Below are 16,071 nucleotides of genomic sequence, written 5' to 3' on the forward strand. Positions count from 1 at the left end.
TTGTGCGCAATTCAACAAAAGAGTGATGTTTCCTTCACAGATTATTTTATTATAATATTTCCAGGAGTGTACTTTGTCTTTCTTAATTTTATTATCTTCTTGTGACCACTCAGACTTATTTTAGAAATCCAGACTCCTAGGTTAGGAAGCAGAGCAGATCTTCTTCAAATTTCTCAAACTGTACACATTCACCTAGAAACTTTGAATTTTTGGCTCTTGACGCAACAGTGGAGAAAGTTTTAAAAGTAATTTTTGAATTTCGAAAACAAAACAAAAAAAACACCCAAAACAAAAAACACAACATAAAAGCTATGGCTGGCCAAGAGAAAGCGATGTGAGAAAAGACAGAGTAGGTGTAACTGTGGCTTTCAGTTACATCAACACATACAGTTTCAAACATGTTTTATTATTTTATTTTACCAAAATCATTAAAAACACTGAAAAAGAATATGGAATATTTCCCAAGGAACAGTTATATTCACAATGTCTATTCACAAATTGTTGAACAGGTATAAAGGTGTCTGTAAAACTGAGTTAAAACCAGAAAGTGGAAAGAGTGTCCGCCTAATGCCGATATGAGCTATAGATGAATAACAGTAAAGAACAAACTATAGATATAATTATATATTGTTTAAAACGGTGAGGAATTACACGCATACATACATTTTGATGTAGATACATTTTGAAAAATGCCAGCAATCTCTTACACATATATAGCGCACAAAAATTAACATTAAACAAAACCCAAACTCATAAAGTCTTCATCTACGGATGATTAAGAATGTCTTGTTTAAGAAAAAAGAAAAGAATGTCTAAACTTGAAAAACAATCTCCGATGTTGACCAGGCCAGAAAACCCTTCAGTGGTCATGAAATCATTTAACAGTAAAATGTTACTGTACACCTCAAACTCACATTGATTGTTGCATTATAACTTTCAGTGCACCAGTAACACTTCATATAACTCCTACGGCTTTTTCACATCAGAGATAATCAGGGGATCAGAGTTTAACTCATTTTGAATAAGATGTGGACTGAAATATGGGAAAACTTCACCACTGAACGAACACTCAGTAAACGAGTAGAAGTGAGATTGAGCCGTCACATCGTAGAAGGACACAAGACCTTCCTCGTAATCCACAAACACTCCCACCTTGATTTCATGCATGAAAAAGCATGAATTAATTCAGGCCAAACAACTGACCAGTGGTGTAGTAATGTTTGCAATTATCATTACAACACTTGGAATTCAACAGAATGCCATGTGTTGCAACCTTTCAAAAACATGCAAAGTGCACTCATGTTGCTTCATGAGTTTCTTCTTCTTTTTGTTTACTGATAACTTTTTATGGGAAGTAATAATAATAATAATAATAATCCTTATTTGTAGAGCACTTTTTAAAAAAACAAGTTACAAAGTACTTTAACAAGTGTAAAGACAATAATACAAAAAACACTACAAGATAAAAGCATGAAAACATAGTAGTAGAGTGTTACTGATAAATTAAGGAACCTAGCAAGGTTTATTGTGGCTTCTGCATGCATCACAGAGAGATGTTGCTGCTCTTTTCATTTGCCACATTTTGTTTTAGAAAACTGGAAATCTGTAGACTCTGTAATAATAAATATTGAGGTCAATTTCAATTGTCTAGAAATTTAGTTTTTTAAACAATTTTGTAACAGCTCCTGGACAACTTCTCAGCATCTGGCAATATGTACTCCAAATATTTTTTATAAAATGTTACAAAATACTAGGCTCTATCTGAAAAACACTCGTAACAGACTAAACATTTCCACATCTAACTGTGGATCAGACAATAATATCAGAACTCAGACATGATTTAAAAAAAAAAACAGTCATCTTATGTTTATTTCAAAGGGTCTTGAGCTTTGCCTTCAGGCAGGTGAATTGCCTTCCTTTGTAATGTCTTTAGTCTAGAACATCTACATAGCATACAGTCTGATATCTAGAGTCAAAATGTGGAAAAATCACCATTTTATCCTGTTTAAAGATTCAAGTTTTGAGTCACACACCTGCAAATGTGGGGATCCTCTTGAGTTCTGTGAAAAAGTAAATCATATTAAAACAAGTGACTATAAATTAAATACTGACCTTTATAAATTTCAGGTGTACTCACCAACGGAAGAGAGATTTTCTAATTTCTGGTGAATTTGCTCCATCATGTTTGATGTTGTAGTTCTTAGTGTACCAAAGGTGAATGAAGTGTCAACAGCTACATTATTCCAATCCCGAGATTCATCCAGGCCTGTTAGAAGAGAAACCTGTGTGTGTGTGTGAGAGAGAGTGTGTGTAAGGGAGAAATGTGACATTGTCAGTATATAAAATGATTTGAATTAATCTGAAATATACAGACTTGTTGATGATATATTTAACTTGCAATGAACGTGAACGTAAATGTTGAGGCTTTATTTCAGCAATGTAGATGTCTTCTTGGAGCACAAAAAAGTAATTATACTGGTTTAGCTTCCCCTAGATCTGATATTGCCTGACCTGCAGCAGAGTAGAAGCATTATGACTTACATAAATGATAAAAAGGCCAGAGGTCTGGATGTCAGAGTCCCGGGCTCACCCGCAAATCTGGATTTTTGTCCAACACATCAATGGTCTTTTTGAGTTCGTCAATTTCCTTTTGTAGTTTCTGGACCAGATCTCGTGCTTCTCTCTTTAGGATCTGTCTCCTAAAAATAATGTACAGTACATTAGGCAGTTTAATAAAATGTAAAGTACCATGACTGCATACAGTACATTCTTATCACTGATGACTCACTAACTGTGGAGTTGTTGTTACAGTGGTGTGAAAATGTGTTTGCCCCCTTACTGATTTCTTAGTGTTTTGCATCTTTGTCACACTGAAATGTTTCAGATCATCAAAACATTTTAGTTTTAGACAAATATAACCGGAGTAAATACAAAAAGCCGTTTTTACAAGAGGATTTTATTTATTATGGGAAAAAAGCTATCCAAACCTACCTGGCCCTATGTGAAAAAGTAATTGCACCCTAAACCTAATAACTGGTTGTGCCACTCTTGGCAGGAACAACTGCCATCAAGAGTTTTCCGTCATTCGCAATGAGTCTTTCACATCTCTGGAAAGGAATTTATGACAACTCTTCTTTTCAGAAAAAGGAGTCTCAGACTATTTCAACACACACAATCATGCAGAAGGTAAAGAGAACTGTTGCAGCATGTATCAGACCACTCACCATCACTAAATTATGTTTATGTGTGAGTGAGGAGTGTAAATGAGTGTTTGTGAAGACGCTACTTGCTCATGGACCTGGCATACTGTATACTGTAAAGGCTAGAAACTTTAAAAGTTAAGGGTGGATGGTCTGGAAACTTCAGAGAAAATGCCAGGCCAAGAGAAAGCAAGAACTTCTGAAACTGATGTGATAAAAGACAGAGTTGGTGTAACTGTGGCTTTCAATTACATCAACACATACAGTTTCAAACATATTTTATTATTTTATTTTGACCAAAATCATTAAAAACACTGAAAAAGAATTTTGAAAAAAATATAGAAAATATTTCCCAAGTAACAGTTATATTCACGTTGTCTATTCACAAAGTGTTAAACAGGTATAAAAGTGTCTGAGTTAAAACCAGAAAGTGGAAAGAGTGTCCGCCTAATGCCGATATGAGCTATAGATGAATAACAGTAAAGAGCAAACTATAGATATAAACACATTGTTTGAAACGGTGAGGAATTACACACATACATTTTGACGTAGATACATTTTGAAAAATGCCAGCAATCTCTTACACATATATAGCACACAAAAATTAACATTAAACAAACCCAAACTCATAAAGTCTTCATCTACGGATGATTAAGAATGTCTTGTTTAAGAAAAAAGAAAAGAATGTCTAAACTTGAAAAACAATCTCCGATGTTGACCAGGCCAGAAAACCCTTCAGTGGTCATGAAATCATTTAACAGTATAATGTTACTGTACACCTCAAACTCACATTGATTGTTGCATTATAACTTTCAGTGCACCAGTAACACTTCATATAACTCCTACGGCTTTTTCACATCAGAGATAATCAGGGGATCAGAGTTTAACTCATTTTGAATAAGATGTGGACTGAAATATGGGAAAACTTCACCACTGAACGAACACTCAGTAAACGAGTAGAAGTGAGATTGAGCCGTCACATCGTAGAAGGACACAAGACCTTCCTCGTAATCCACAAACACTCCCACCTTCTGAGGTTTCACTGTCAGGGACAGGCTGACGGGTGGTGCTGTCAGGGCTGCGTACTTTTCATCTTCATAATGTACAGTAACCCAGTAACCATTATCTGGGGTCAGCGAGAGTTTCCCTTTGCGGTTTGCATCACGTCTTGCCACACCCAGATCCCATCCTGTCTTTTTACTGACATCCACCTCCCAGTATGACTTTCCAGAGGACAACCTGTTGAGCCCAAGGACGCTGCCAAACATGTCAAACCTCTCTGGAGCATCAGGAACTTTCTGGTTCTTTGCTCCATCCCTCACTTTCTTCCCATCGGCAGAAAGAACAAGGCATCGATGTGCAGTGGTTGGGTCCAGCTTTACATCCACTGCAGTTGAACAGAAAACAATAGAATAATGGAAATAGAATCATGTTGCACTACATAGAGAGACCTTTCGGTGTCGATGAAAAACGCCTAAATATATAAAAACTTAGTCATTTTAACTACCATGATTTCAAACCATGTTTCTGGAAACCTAAAAAAAACTTAAGGATAGCATTGATTAGAAACAGTTACAACTGAAAGGCACAGACAAATGTCACTGCATATATCCTTGACGTCTAACAAACACGAAGAATTCATTTCTTCCTGGTAAAACATTTTCAAATTGTTCTTAAAAGTTTGAAACCGGCATTGATTGGGCTCATTTATGAAGGCTTTGCTATTATAATGGCGGATGAACGGCCGTTAGTAAAACCATCAATTGACTGATTGAATGGGAGACTCACAGCAGAGAGGGGAATATGGACGTGATATAAAAACTGTCTCTGATCATGAAGCCTAATGTTTAAGATTTTTCCCCCGCTGTCTCTTCTGACTGACTACTTTCTGTGACACTTTGTGGCAGGGTTACATAAATTATCTTGATTTCATGCATGAAAAAGCATGAATTAATTCAGGCCAAACAACTGACCAGTGGTGTAGTAATGTTTGCAATTATCATTACAACACTTGGAATTCAACAGACTGCCATGTGTTGCAACCTTTCAAAAACATGCAAAGTGCACTCATGTTGCTTCATTGACCTGTCCCTAACCTGAGTTTCTTCTTCTTTTTGTTTACTGATAACTTTTTATGGGAAGTGGTAGAGTGTTACTGATAAATTAAGGAACCTAGCAAGGTTTATTGTGGCTTCTGCATGCATCACAGAGAGATTTTGCAATTATCTAGAAATTTAGTTTTTTGTCTGAGTATCCTGAGTCCTAATGCCGATATGAGCTATAGATGAATAACAGTAAAGAGCAAACTATAGATATAAACACATTGTTTAAAATGGTGAGGAATTACACGCATACATACATTTTGACGTAGATACATTTTGAAAAATGCCAGCAATCTCTTACACATATATAGCACACAAAAATTAACATTAAACAAAACCCAAACTCATAAAGTCGTCTACGGATGATTAAGAATGTCTTGTTTAAGAAAAAAGAAAAGAATGTCTAAACTTGAAAAACAATCTCCGATGTTGACCAGGCCAGAAAACCCTTCAGTGGTCATGAAATCATTTAACAGTATAATGTTACTGTACACCTCAAACTCACATTGATTGTTGCATTATAACTTTCAGTGCACCAGTAACACTTCATATAACTCCTACGGCTTTTTCACATCAGAGATAATCAGGGGATCAGAGTTTAACTCATTTTGAATAAGATGTGGACTGAAATATGGGAAAACTTCACCACTGAACGAACACTCAGTAAACGAGTAGAAGTGAGATTGAGCCGTCACATCGTAGAAGGACACAAGACCTTCCTCGTAATCCACAAACACTCCCACCTTGATTTCATGCATGAAAAAGCATGAATTAATTCAGGCCAAACAACTGACCAGTGGTGTAGTAATGTTTGCAATTATCATTACAACACTTGGAATTCAACAGAATGCCATGTGTTGCAACCTTTCAAAAACATGCAAAGTGCACTCATGTTGCTTCATGAGTTTCTTCTTCTTTTTGTTTACTGATAACTTTTTATGGGAAGTAATAATAATAATAATAATAATCCTTATTTGTAGAGCACTTTTTAAAAAAACAAGTTACAAAGTACTTTAACAAGTGTAAAGACAATAATACAAAAAACACTACAAGATAAAAGCATGAAAACATAGTAGTAGAGTGTTACTGATAAATTAAGGAACCTAGCAAGGTTTATTGTGGCTTCTGCATGCATCACAGAGAGATGTTGCTGCTCTTTTCATTTGCCACATTTTGTTTTAGAAAACTGGAAATCTGTAGACTCTGTAATAATAAATATTGAGGTCAATTTCAATTGTCTAGAAATTTAGTTTTTTAAACAATTTTGTAACAGCTCCTGGACAACTTCTCAGCATCTGGCAATATGTACTCCAAATATTTTTTATAAAATGTTACAAAATACTAGGCTCTATCTGAAAAACACTCGTAACAGACTAAACATTTCCACATCTAACTGTGGATCAGACAATAATATCAGAACTCAGACATGATTTAAAAAAAAAACAGTCATCTTATGTTTATTTCAAAGGGTCTTGAGCTTTGCCTTCAGGCAGGTGAATTGCCTTCCTTTGTAATGTCTTTAGTCTAGAACATCTACATAGCATACAGTCTGATATCTAGAGTCAAAATGTGGAAAAATCACCATTTTATCCTGTTTAAAGATTCAAGTTTTGAGTCACACACCTGCAAATGTGGGGATCCTCTTGAGTTCTGTGAAAAAGTAAATCATATTAAAACAAGTGACTATAAATTAAATACTGACCTTTATAAATTTCAGGTGTACTCACCAACGGAAGAGAGATTTTCTAATTTCTGGTGAATTTGCTCCATCATGTTTGATGTTGTAGTTCTTAGTGTACCAAAGGTGAATGAAGTGTCAACAGCTACATTATTCCAATCCCGAGATTCATCCAGGCCTGTTAGAAGAGAAACCTGTGTGTGTGTGAGAGAGAGTGTGTGTAAGGGAGAAATGTGACATTGTCAGTATATAAAATGATTTGAATTAATCTGAAATATACAGACTTGTTGATGATATATTTAACTTGCAATGAACGTGAACGTAAATGTTGAGGCTTTATTTCAGCAATGTAGATGTCTTCTTGGAGCACAAAAAAGTAATTATACTGGTTTAGCTTCCCCTAGATCTGATATTGCCTGACCTGCAGCAGAGTAGAAGCATTATGACTTACATAAATGATAAAAAGGCCAGAGGTCTGGATGTCAGAGTCCCGGGCTCACCCGCAAATCTGGATTTTTGTCCAACACATCAATGGTCTTTTTGAGTTCGTCAATTTCCTTTTGTAGTTTCTGGACCAGATCTCGTGCTTCTCTCTTTAGGGTCTGTCTCCTAAAAATAATGTACAGTACATTAGGCAGTTTAATAAAATGTAAAGTACCATGACTGCATACAGTACATTCTTATCACTGATGACTCACTAACTGTGGAGTTGTTGTTACAGTGGTGTGAAAATGTGTTTGCCCCCTTACTGATTTCTTAGTGTTTTGCATCTTTGTCACACTGAAATGTTTCAGATCATCAAAACATTTTAGTTTTAGACAAATATAACCGGAGTAAATACAAAAAGCCGTTTTTACAAGAGGATTTTATTTATTATGGGAAAAAAGCTATCCAAACCTACCTGGCCCTATGTGAAAAAGTAATTGCACCCTAAACCTAATAACTGGTTGTGCCACTCTTGGCAGGAACAACTGCCATCAAGAGTTTTCCGTCATTCGCAATGAGTCTTTCACATCTCTGGAAAGGAATTTATGACAACTCTTCTTTTCAGAAAAAGGAGTCTCAGACTATTTCAACACACACAATCATGCAGAAGGTAAAGAGAACTGTTGCAGCATGTATCAGATCACTCACCATCACTAAATTATGTTTATGTGTGAGTGAGGAGTGTAAATGAGTGTTTGTGAAGACACTACTTGCTCATGGACCTGGCATACTGTATACTGTAAAGGCTAGAAACTTTAAAAGTTAAGGGTGGATGGTCTGGAAACTTCAGAGAAAATGCCAGGCCAAGAGAAAGCAAGAACTTCTGAAACTGATGTGATAAAAGACAGAGTTGGTGTAACTGTGGCTTTCAATTACATCAACACATACAGTTTCAAACATATTTTATTATTTTATTTTGACCAAAATCATTAAAAACACTGAAAAAGAATTTTGAAAAAAATATAGAAAATATTTCCCAAGTAACAGTTATATTCACGTTGTCTATTCACAAAGTGTTAAACAGGTATAAAAGTGTCTGAGTTAAAACCAGAAAGTGGAAAGAGTGTCCGCCTAATGCCGATATGAGCTATAGATGAATAACAGTAAAGAGCAAACTATAGATATAAACACATTGTTTGAAACGGTGAGGAATTACACACATACATACATTTTGACGTAGATACATTTTGAAAAATGCCAGCAATCTCTTACACATATATAGCACACAAAAATTAACATTAAACAAAACCCAAACTCATAAAGTCTTCATCTACGGATGATTAAGAATGTCTTGTTTAAGAAAAAAGAAAAGAATGTCTAAACTTGAAAAACAATCTCCGATGTTGACCAGGCCAGAAAACCCTTCAGTGGTCATGAAATCATTTAACAGTATAATGTTACTGTACACCTCAAACTCACATTGATTGTTGCATTATAACTTTCAGTGCACCAGTAACACTTCATATAACTCCTACGGCTTTTTCACATCAGAGATAATCAGGGGATCAGAGTTCAACTCATTTTGAATAAGATGTGGACTGAAATATGGGAAAACTTCACCACTGAACGAACACTCAGTAAACGAGTAGAAGTGAGATTGAGCCGTCACATCGTAGAAGGACACAAGACCTTCCTCGTAATCCACAAACACTCCCACCTTCTGAGGTTTCACTGTCAGGGACAGGCTGACGGGTGGTGCTGTCAGGGCTGCGTACTTTTCATCTTCATAATGTACAGTAACCCAGTAACCATTATCTGGGGTCAGCGAGAGTTTCCCTTTGCGGTTTGCATCACGTCTTGCCACACCCAGATCCCATCCTGTCTTTTTACTGACATCCACCTCCCAGTATGACTTTCCAGAGGACAACCTGTTGAGCCCAAGGACGCTGCCAAACATGTCAAACCTCTCTGGAGCATCAGGAACTTTCTGGTTCTTTGCTCCATCCCTCACTTTCTTCCCATCGGCAGAAAGAACAAGGCATCGATGTGCAGTGGTTGGGTCCAGCTTTACATCCACTGCAGTTGAACAGAAAACAATAGAATAATGGAAATAGAATCATGTTGCACTACATAGAGAGACCTTTCGGTGTCGATGAAAAACGCCTAAATATATAAAAACTTAGTCATTTTAACTACCATGATTTCAAACCATGTTTCTGGAAACCTAAAAAAAACTTAAGGATAGCATTGATTAGAAACAGTTACAACTGAAAGGCACAGACAAATGTCACTGCATATATCCTTGACGTCTAACAAACACGAAGAATTCATTTCTTCCTGGTAAAACATTTTCAAATTGTTCTTAAAAGTTTGAAACCGGCATTGATTGGACTCATTTATGAAGGCTTTGCTATTATAATGGCGGATGAATGGCCGTTAGTAAAACCATCAATTGACTGATTGAATGGGAGACTCACAGCAGAGAGGGGAATATGGACGTGATATAAAAACTGTCTCTGATCATGAAGCCTAATGTTTAAGATTTTTCCCCTGCTGTCTCTTCTGACTGACTACTTTCTGTGACACTTTGTGGCAGGGTTACATAAATTATCTTGATTTCATGCATGAAAAAGCATGAATTAATTCAGGCCAAACAACTGACCAGTGGTGTAGTAATGTTTGCAATTATCATTACAACACTTGGAATTCAACAGAATGCCATGTGTTGCAACCTTTCAAAAACATGCAAAGTGCACTCATGTTGCTTCATGAGTTTCTTCTTCTTTTGTTTACTGATAACTTTTTATGGGAAGTAATAATAATAATAATAATCCTTATTTGTAGAGCACTTTTCAAAAACAAGTTACAAAGTACTTTAACAAGTGTAAAGACAATAATACAAAAAACACTACAAGATAAAAGCATGAAAACATAGTAGTAGAGTGTTACTGATAAATTAAGGAACCTAGCAAGGTTTATTGTGGCTTCTGCATGCATCACAGAGAGATGTTGCTGCTCTTTTCATTTGCCACATTTTGTTTTAGAAAACTGGAAATCTGTAGACTCTGTAATAATAAATATTGAGGTCAATTTCAATTATCTAGAAATTTAGTTTTTTAAACAATTTTGTAACAGCTCCTGGACAACTTCTCAGCATCTGGCAATATGTACTCCAAATATTTTTATAAAATGTTACAAAATACTAGGCTCTATCTGAAAAACACTCGTAACAGACTAAACATTTCCACATCTAACTGTGGATCAGACAATAATATCAGAACTCAGACATGATTTAAAAAAAAAAACAGTCATCTTATGTTTATTTCAAAGGGTCTTGAGCTTTGCCTTCAGGCAGGTGAATTGCCTTCCTTTGTAATGTCTTTAGTCTAGAACATCTACATAGCATACAGTCTGATATCTAGAGTCAAAATGTGGAAAAATCACCATTTTATCCTGTTTAAAGATTCAAGTTTTGAGTCACACACCTGCAAATGTGGGGATCCTCTTGAGTTCTGTGAAAAAGTAAATCATATTAAAACAAGTGACTATAAATTAAATACTGACCTTTATAAATTTCAGGTGTACTCACCAACGGAAGAGAGATTTTCTAATTTCTGGTGAATTTGCTCCATCATGTTTGATGTTGTAGTTCTTAGTGTACCAAAGGAGAATGAAGTGTCAACAGCTACATTATTCCAATCCCGAGATTCATCCAGGCCTGTTAGAAGAGAAACCTGTGTGTGTGTGTGAGAGAGAGTGTGTGTAAGGGAGAAATGTGACATTGTCAGTATATAAAATGATTTGAATTAATCTGAAATATACAGACTTGTTGATGATATTTTTAACTTGCAATGAACGTGAACGTAAATGTTGAGGCTTTATTTCAGCAATGTAGATGTCTTCTTGGAGCACAAAACAGTAATTATACTGGTTTAGCTTCCCCTAGATCTGATATTGTCTGACCTGCAGCAGAGTAGAAGCATTATGACTTACATAAATGATAAAAAGGCCAGAGGTTTGGATGTCAGAGTCTCGGGCTCACCTGCAAATCTGGATTTTTGTCCAACACATCAATGGTCTTTTTGAGTTTGTCAATTTCCTTTTGCAGTTTCTGGACCAGATCTCGTGCTTCTCTCTTTAGGATCTGTCTCCTAAAAATAATGTACAGTACATTAGGCAGTTTAATAAGCATGAACTGCCTGTTTAAGGTCATGCCACACTATCCCAATTGGATTTAAATCTGGACTTTGACTAGGCCACTCCAAAAGCTTCATTTTGTTTTGTTTTTTGAGCCATTCAGAGGTGGACTTGCTGATGTGTTTCAGAAAATTGTGAGTGCACTTGTACTTGAGGTAGAGAGCAGAATTCATGGTTCCATCAATTATAGCAAGTCGTCCAGGTCATGAAGCAGCAAAGCAGCCCCAGAACATCACACTACCACGGCCATGTTTGACTGCTGATATGATGTTCTTTTTATTAAATGCTGTGTTGATTTTACGCTAGATTTAACAGGACGCACACCTTTCAAAAAGTTAAACATTTGTCTCGTCATTTCACAAAATATTTTCCTTAAAGTCTTGGGGATCATTAAGATGTATTTCAGCAGTGGTTTCCGCCTTGAAACTCTCCCACAGATGCCATTTTTGCCCAGTCTCTTTCTTATTGTTGAATCATGGACACTGATCTTAACTGTTGTTGATGCGCTCTTGGAGTAATTTTGGTAGGCTGGCCACTCGTGGGAAGGCTCACCACTGTTCCAAGTTTTCTCTATTTGTGGATCATGGCTCTCACCGTGGTTTGCTGGAGTCCCAAAGCCTTAGAAATGGCAATTGTAACTCTTCCTAGACTGATAGGTGTAAACAACTTTGTTTCTCATCTGTTTCTTTATATCATGGGATGTGATGTGTTGCTTTTTCAGATCTTTTAGCCTACTTCACTTTGTCAGAAATGTTATATTTTGATGATTCAACAGGTCTGGCAGTAAGCAGGCCTGGGTGTGGCAAATTAAATTGAACCCAGCTTTCCAAAAAAAAGGTTGTTTATATTAAAAATTGTTTGATGATCTGAAATATTTTGGTGTGACAAAGGAAAGGAGCAAAGACTTTTTCACAGCACTGTATATCACAGTTACTGGTTTATACCGACCTCTCCTCGAGAGGTTGAAGGGCTTTCTGCCGAGCGTCCTCCACCACTCTCGCCACCTCTGAGAACACATTGTTGATCTCCAGCCATTCAGTATCCAAGCTGCCCTGAAAGGAGCAATAGACAGTGACGATGTTAAAAAAATATTTATCAAAACCAAAATTAAAAAGTTTAAAAAACCTGCTGCAGGTTACCTTGCTGGCCTTTACAGAGGATCTGACTTCAGCAATCTTTTGTTGTCTCATCTGGATTTTCTGTTGTAAATCAGCACTTATCCTGTCTTGCCTTGCCTGGGATGAAGACAAAAAGCACTTACATTAGTATGCACATGTAAGTACTGACAGCATTGCTGAATGAAAAGTGGACTGATGAAGCCTGTATCCAATAAACACTGAGTGGATAAATTTGAGGTGTTTAAAAGATTACAAAGTTTAAAATACCCAATACAGTCTAACAAGACTAAGAGTTTTCAGCCATGCTAGCATTTAGATTTTTTTTGTTCCTTCATTCCTTCTGATTATTAAAAGTTTTGTTAACATTTGTGGTAAAAGCAGATGAATTATCTTGATTTCATGAATGAAAAAGCGTGTATGCTGTTGTACATACATGTATATCATCTAACACACGGTATACATTGCCGTTTAAGAATGAAAGGCTTTAGAATGCTTGTGGGCAACCTATGTGCTGCTTCTTCTGTTGACAGTTATCCAGCCACTCAGGGCCAGCCAACCCATTCTTTAACTATATTTTAAGTTGTTTTTTCAGGTGGGTAAAATCACAAAGCACTTCACATCTTATTAGTAGTGTACTGTTGAGACAATGAGATAAATGTGAAGAAAAGGACACTGGAAGCAATTGGTTCTGGTTCTTGGGGGGCCTTCATAGATACTGTTTGACTGCCTGAGACATATACAAGCCATATAGTAAAATCACCCGTGCTTTAACTCTTTAACTGTGTTTTAAGACTGATAATTGTTGACTTCTTAGCTCAGATTGCAGAAGTACAAAATTAAAGTAAGAAAGATGTTTTCCTTGATATACTGTTTTATATTTTAATAATATTTTTTTAATGTGTCGTCGCAGTCTTTTGTGTTCTGACTCTTGCTTGGCCTCCAGAGACCCATGGTTGTACATGATCACATTTCAGATTAGATGTTGATCCAGTAAAGACGAAGTGAAAGTCCGCTCTTGCTGGCAATTCGACCCTTCTGATTAAAAACGAATATCTCACACACATGAGTAAAGGCGTGAAATGAGGTGTGAAAATAAGAAGAGTGTCAAGAGTTTTCATTTTTTAAATCCATATTGTTTGAATTTATAATATTCATTAATACATTTTAAAACTTGTTTTTTGAGATAACATATTTTATCCATATTATGTATCCCCTGATGATGAATAATTGGTTTGATCATCAAAGAAGGCACTTTTTACTAATGTGACATCAACAGTTGTGAAGAGACAAGCATCTTCATTTTGTGACTATAGGAGCAGGGGAGGCTTTTGAAGTCAGAAAGAGATGAGGAGAATAGAATGAGTGTTGACATGAATTAATTTAAAGTATTCTGCATTTGGAGTGATACATTTAAAACAGACTTTCATTTGTGCATGCTTTTAAGATTATGTAAGAGAAGAGATGTTCATTTATTTTGTTTGAGAAGTGTGGCCTACTATGTTTGGCCTTTATGCGTTAAACATTTAAAGGATTATACTAACATGAGTTAGAGAGACCTGCATGATATGTTTTATTACCTTATTTGGAGAATTGTTTCTGAACTGAGGCAAAGGTGTGTTACAATTACTGGACAGAAGGACCATCTACCCATAAAAGGAAAAGTAATGTAAAAACCAATCAATGTGATGATCAAGTGCTAATAGCCAATGATTGTTTGATAAAAGGGTGGGGTCCTCCCTGTCTATTTCTTCATGTAAGTTGCTGACCTTAGAGCTCTGCGCGAACTTTTTGGGGCTTGTTAAAATTACATAAGTTTCTCTTTGGGCGGATGCCTTAAGAAAACTAGAAATTATCATCTAATTAATGTCTTCATTTTCTTCCCCCTCTTCTGGTCTGGTAAGTTAGTATTTACTTACTTTAACATCAACACTGCCTACATTAACACACCTCATTACAGATAACCAGCAAACTGTTCATTTCAGGTTATGTTCAGTGCCCTACTCTCTGAAATCTTAAGCGAGAGGAGGAGGGTTTGACTAGGGAACTTGAAATTCAATACAGACGGTCAGGCCAGTATCTAGTTTGTTATCAGAGGTTGCCCTTTTTCCTAAGTAGTATCTGAATTCATAATGCACTAAGGGCGCCTGGAGATGGTGACCCGAGGGAGCGGGGTTCCTTGTTTTGGGCCACTTGTTGCTACAGTACCCTTACTGACGTAGTTGTCATGCCTGTGTAGAACTGCACTGTATTTAGTTAGGTTACATTGTTTCAGTTAGCTACCAGCTAAGATTAGCTTAGCTTAATTTACACATTAACCGTGAAGACCTAAAGACCTTAACCAACACTTGTCAGATCTTTCAGCCAGTTAACGTGGACTTACTGAAAGAATAACCTTATTAAATATGGTGCATAGCCCACAAGCTGAGGGCACATGCTCACACGGACAAAGCGAACATGCAAATATCCGCTATCACTCTAATACTAAATAACTGCCACATTTTTATTTCTTTAAACATAGTTCTATTATTCTTCTACAATTTGCATCTGTTTTTCCATATTTGTATATTTTTACATAGATTTATTTCAACTGCAGGTTTGTCTATGTCTAGCAATCACCATAGCAAATTCCTCGTATTTGTAAAACTACTTTGCAATGAGATCTTTCTTATTCTGATTCTGAGATATTTCAGTCTAGGCCAAAGTGGTGGAGTGACTGATCGACAAATTTAAATTTCAATTGCCGGTTGAATATTGACAATAAATACAACTTCACTTAGTACCTGTAGAAGTTTTTGAGCCTCCTCTCTTTCTTAATCTCTTCTCTGTTGGTCTGACAGCTGTTTCCTGAGCCGTGGTTGTTGGAACATCCCAGATCATTGTCCCACCTAAAGGATGAAAGCACCAAACGGTAATATAATGAGAAACCTACAGTGCAACTTCAGAGGACTGTCAGAAATTGAACTATTAATGAAGATACATTTGAAAGTGGTGCAGGGTTACAAAAAAAGAAGTCTGTCCACTAGGTAAAAACAGTTGCATCTGGACAGTTGTTAAGAAGTCATTCACAGGATGAAACTGGATTTTTAAACCAGTCAAGACTCTGCTGTACCTGCTGTGCACCAGCTGAGAAATCAAGTGCTCGACGTGTTTTGGTGGCGGTTTGATGAGAGGGCTGTTGAGTTTCAGACACTGTAAGATAGAAGATGGTCACTGTTAACAAAATGCATTGTTTTCTAAGTAGTATTACCTGTTATGAATAAACTATAATTAAAATGCATCATGATGTGGTCGTCTCTATAGCTGCTTCTGTGGCTGCGGGCATCATGGGTGGTGGAGTATGGAGGCAAAGC

At 36.5% G+C, this 16,071-nt stretch overlaps 2 protein-coding genes across 2 annotated transcripts; both read right to left on the minus strand.

Annotated features, from left to right (window-relative positions):
• Positions 1–448: 448 nt before the first annotated feature.
• LOC119882169 (E3 ubiquitin-protein ligase TRIM21-like) lies at positions 449–7,340 on the minus strand. Its single transcript, XM_038692180.1, has 4 exons — positions 7,030–7,340; positions 6,926–6,952; positions 4,229–4,587; positions 449–1,152 (listed from the first exon to the last, which is right to left on the minus strand). Exons 1-4 carry the CDS (start codon positions 7,073–7,075, stop codon positions 967–969), a joined length of 618 nt encoding a protein of 205 aa, XP_038548108.1. The 5' UTR covers positions 7,076–7,340; the 3' UTR covers positions 449–966.
• Positions 4,596–15,552, minus strand: LOC119882168 (E3 ubiquitin-protein ligase TRIM21-like). The gene is made up of 8 exons (XM_038692179.1): positions 15,502–15,552; positions 12,743–12,838; positions 12,552–12,655; positions 11,449–11,557; positions 10,996–11,140; positions 10,892–10,918; positions 9,124–9,482; positions 4,596–6,045 (listed from the first exon to the last, which is right to left on the minus strand). The coding sequence occupies exons 2-8, from the start codon at positions 12,791–12,793 to the stop codon at positions 5,860–5,862; spliced, it is 981 nt and encodes a 326-aa protein (XP_038548107.1). The 5' UTR covers positions 12,794–12,838; positions 15,502–15,552; the 3' UTR covers positions 4,596–5,859.
• Between the last annotated feature and the right edge of the window lie 519 nt (positions 15,553–16,071).

Source organism: Micropterus salmoides, unplaced genomic scaffold (assembly GCF_014851395.1).
Source record: "Micropterus salmoides isolate LMB-PRFRI ecotype aquatic unplaced genomic scaffold, ASM1485139v1 Ms_hic_scaffold_2957, whole genome shotgun sequence".
Taxonomy (NCBI): Eukaryota; Metazoa; Chordata; class Actinopteri; order Centrarchiformes; family Centrarchidae; genus Micropterus; species Micropterus salmoides.

Bases quoted from the DNA above. Each gene is read 5' to 3' on its own strand.
- LOC119882169 (XM_038692180.1), bottom strand. From the start codon at position 7,075: ATGATGGAGCAAATTCACCAGAAATTAGAAAATCTCTCTTCCGTTG. The intron at 6,953-7,029 runs GTGAGTACACCT...ACTTTTTCACAG, and splicing joins AGAAAATCTCTCTTCCGTTG to AACTCAAGAGGATCCCCACA. The intron at 1,153-4,228 runs GTGGGAGTGTTT...CATGAAATCAAG, and splicing joins TGACAGTGAAACCTCAGAAG to GTGGGAGTGTTTGTGGATTA.
- LOC119882168 (XM_038692179.1), bottom strand. From the start codon at position 12,793: ATGAGACAACAAAAGATTGCTGAAGTCAGATCCTCTGTAAAGGCCAGC. The intron at 11,141-11,448 runs GTGAGCCCGAGA...ACACACACACAG, and splicing joins ACAAAAATCCAGATTTGCAG to GTTTCTCTTCTAACAGGCCT. The intron at 6,046-9,123 runs GTGGGAGTGTTT...CATGAAATCAAG, and splicing joins TGACAGTGAAACCTCAGAAG to GTGGGAGTGTTTGTGGATTA.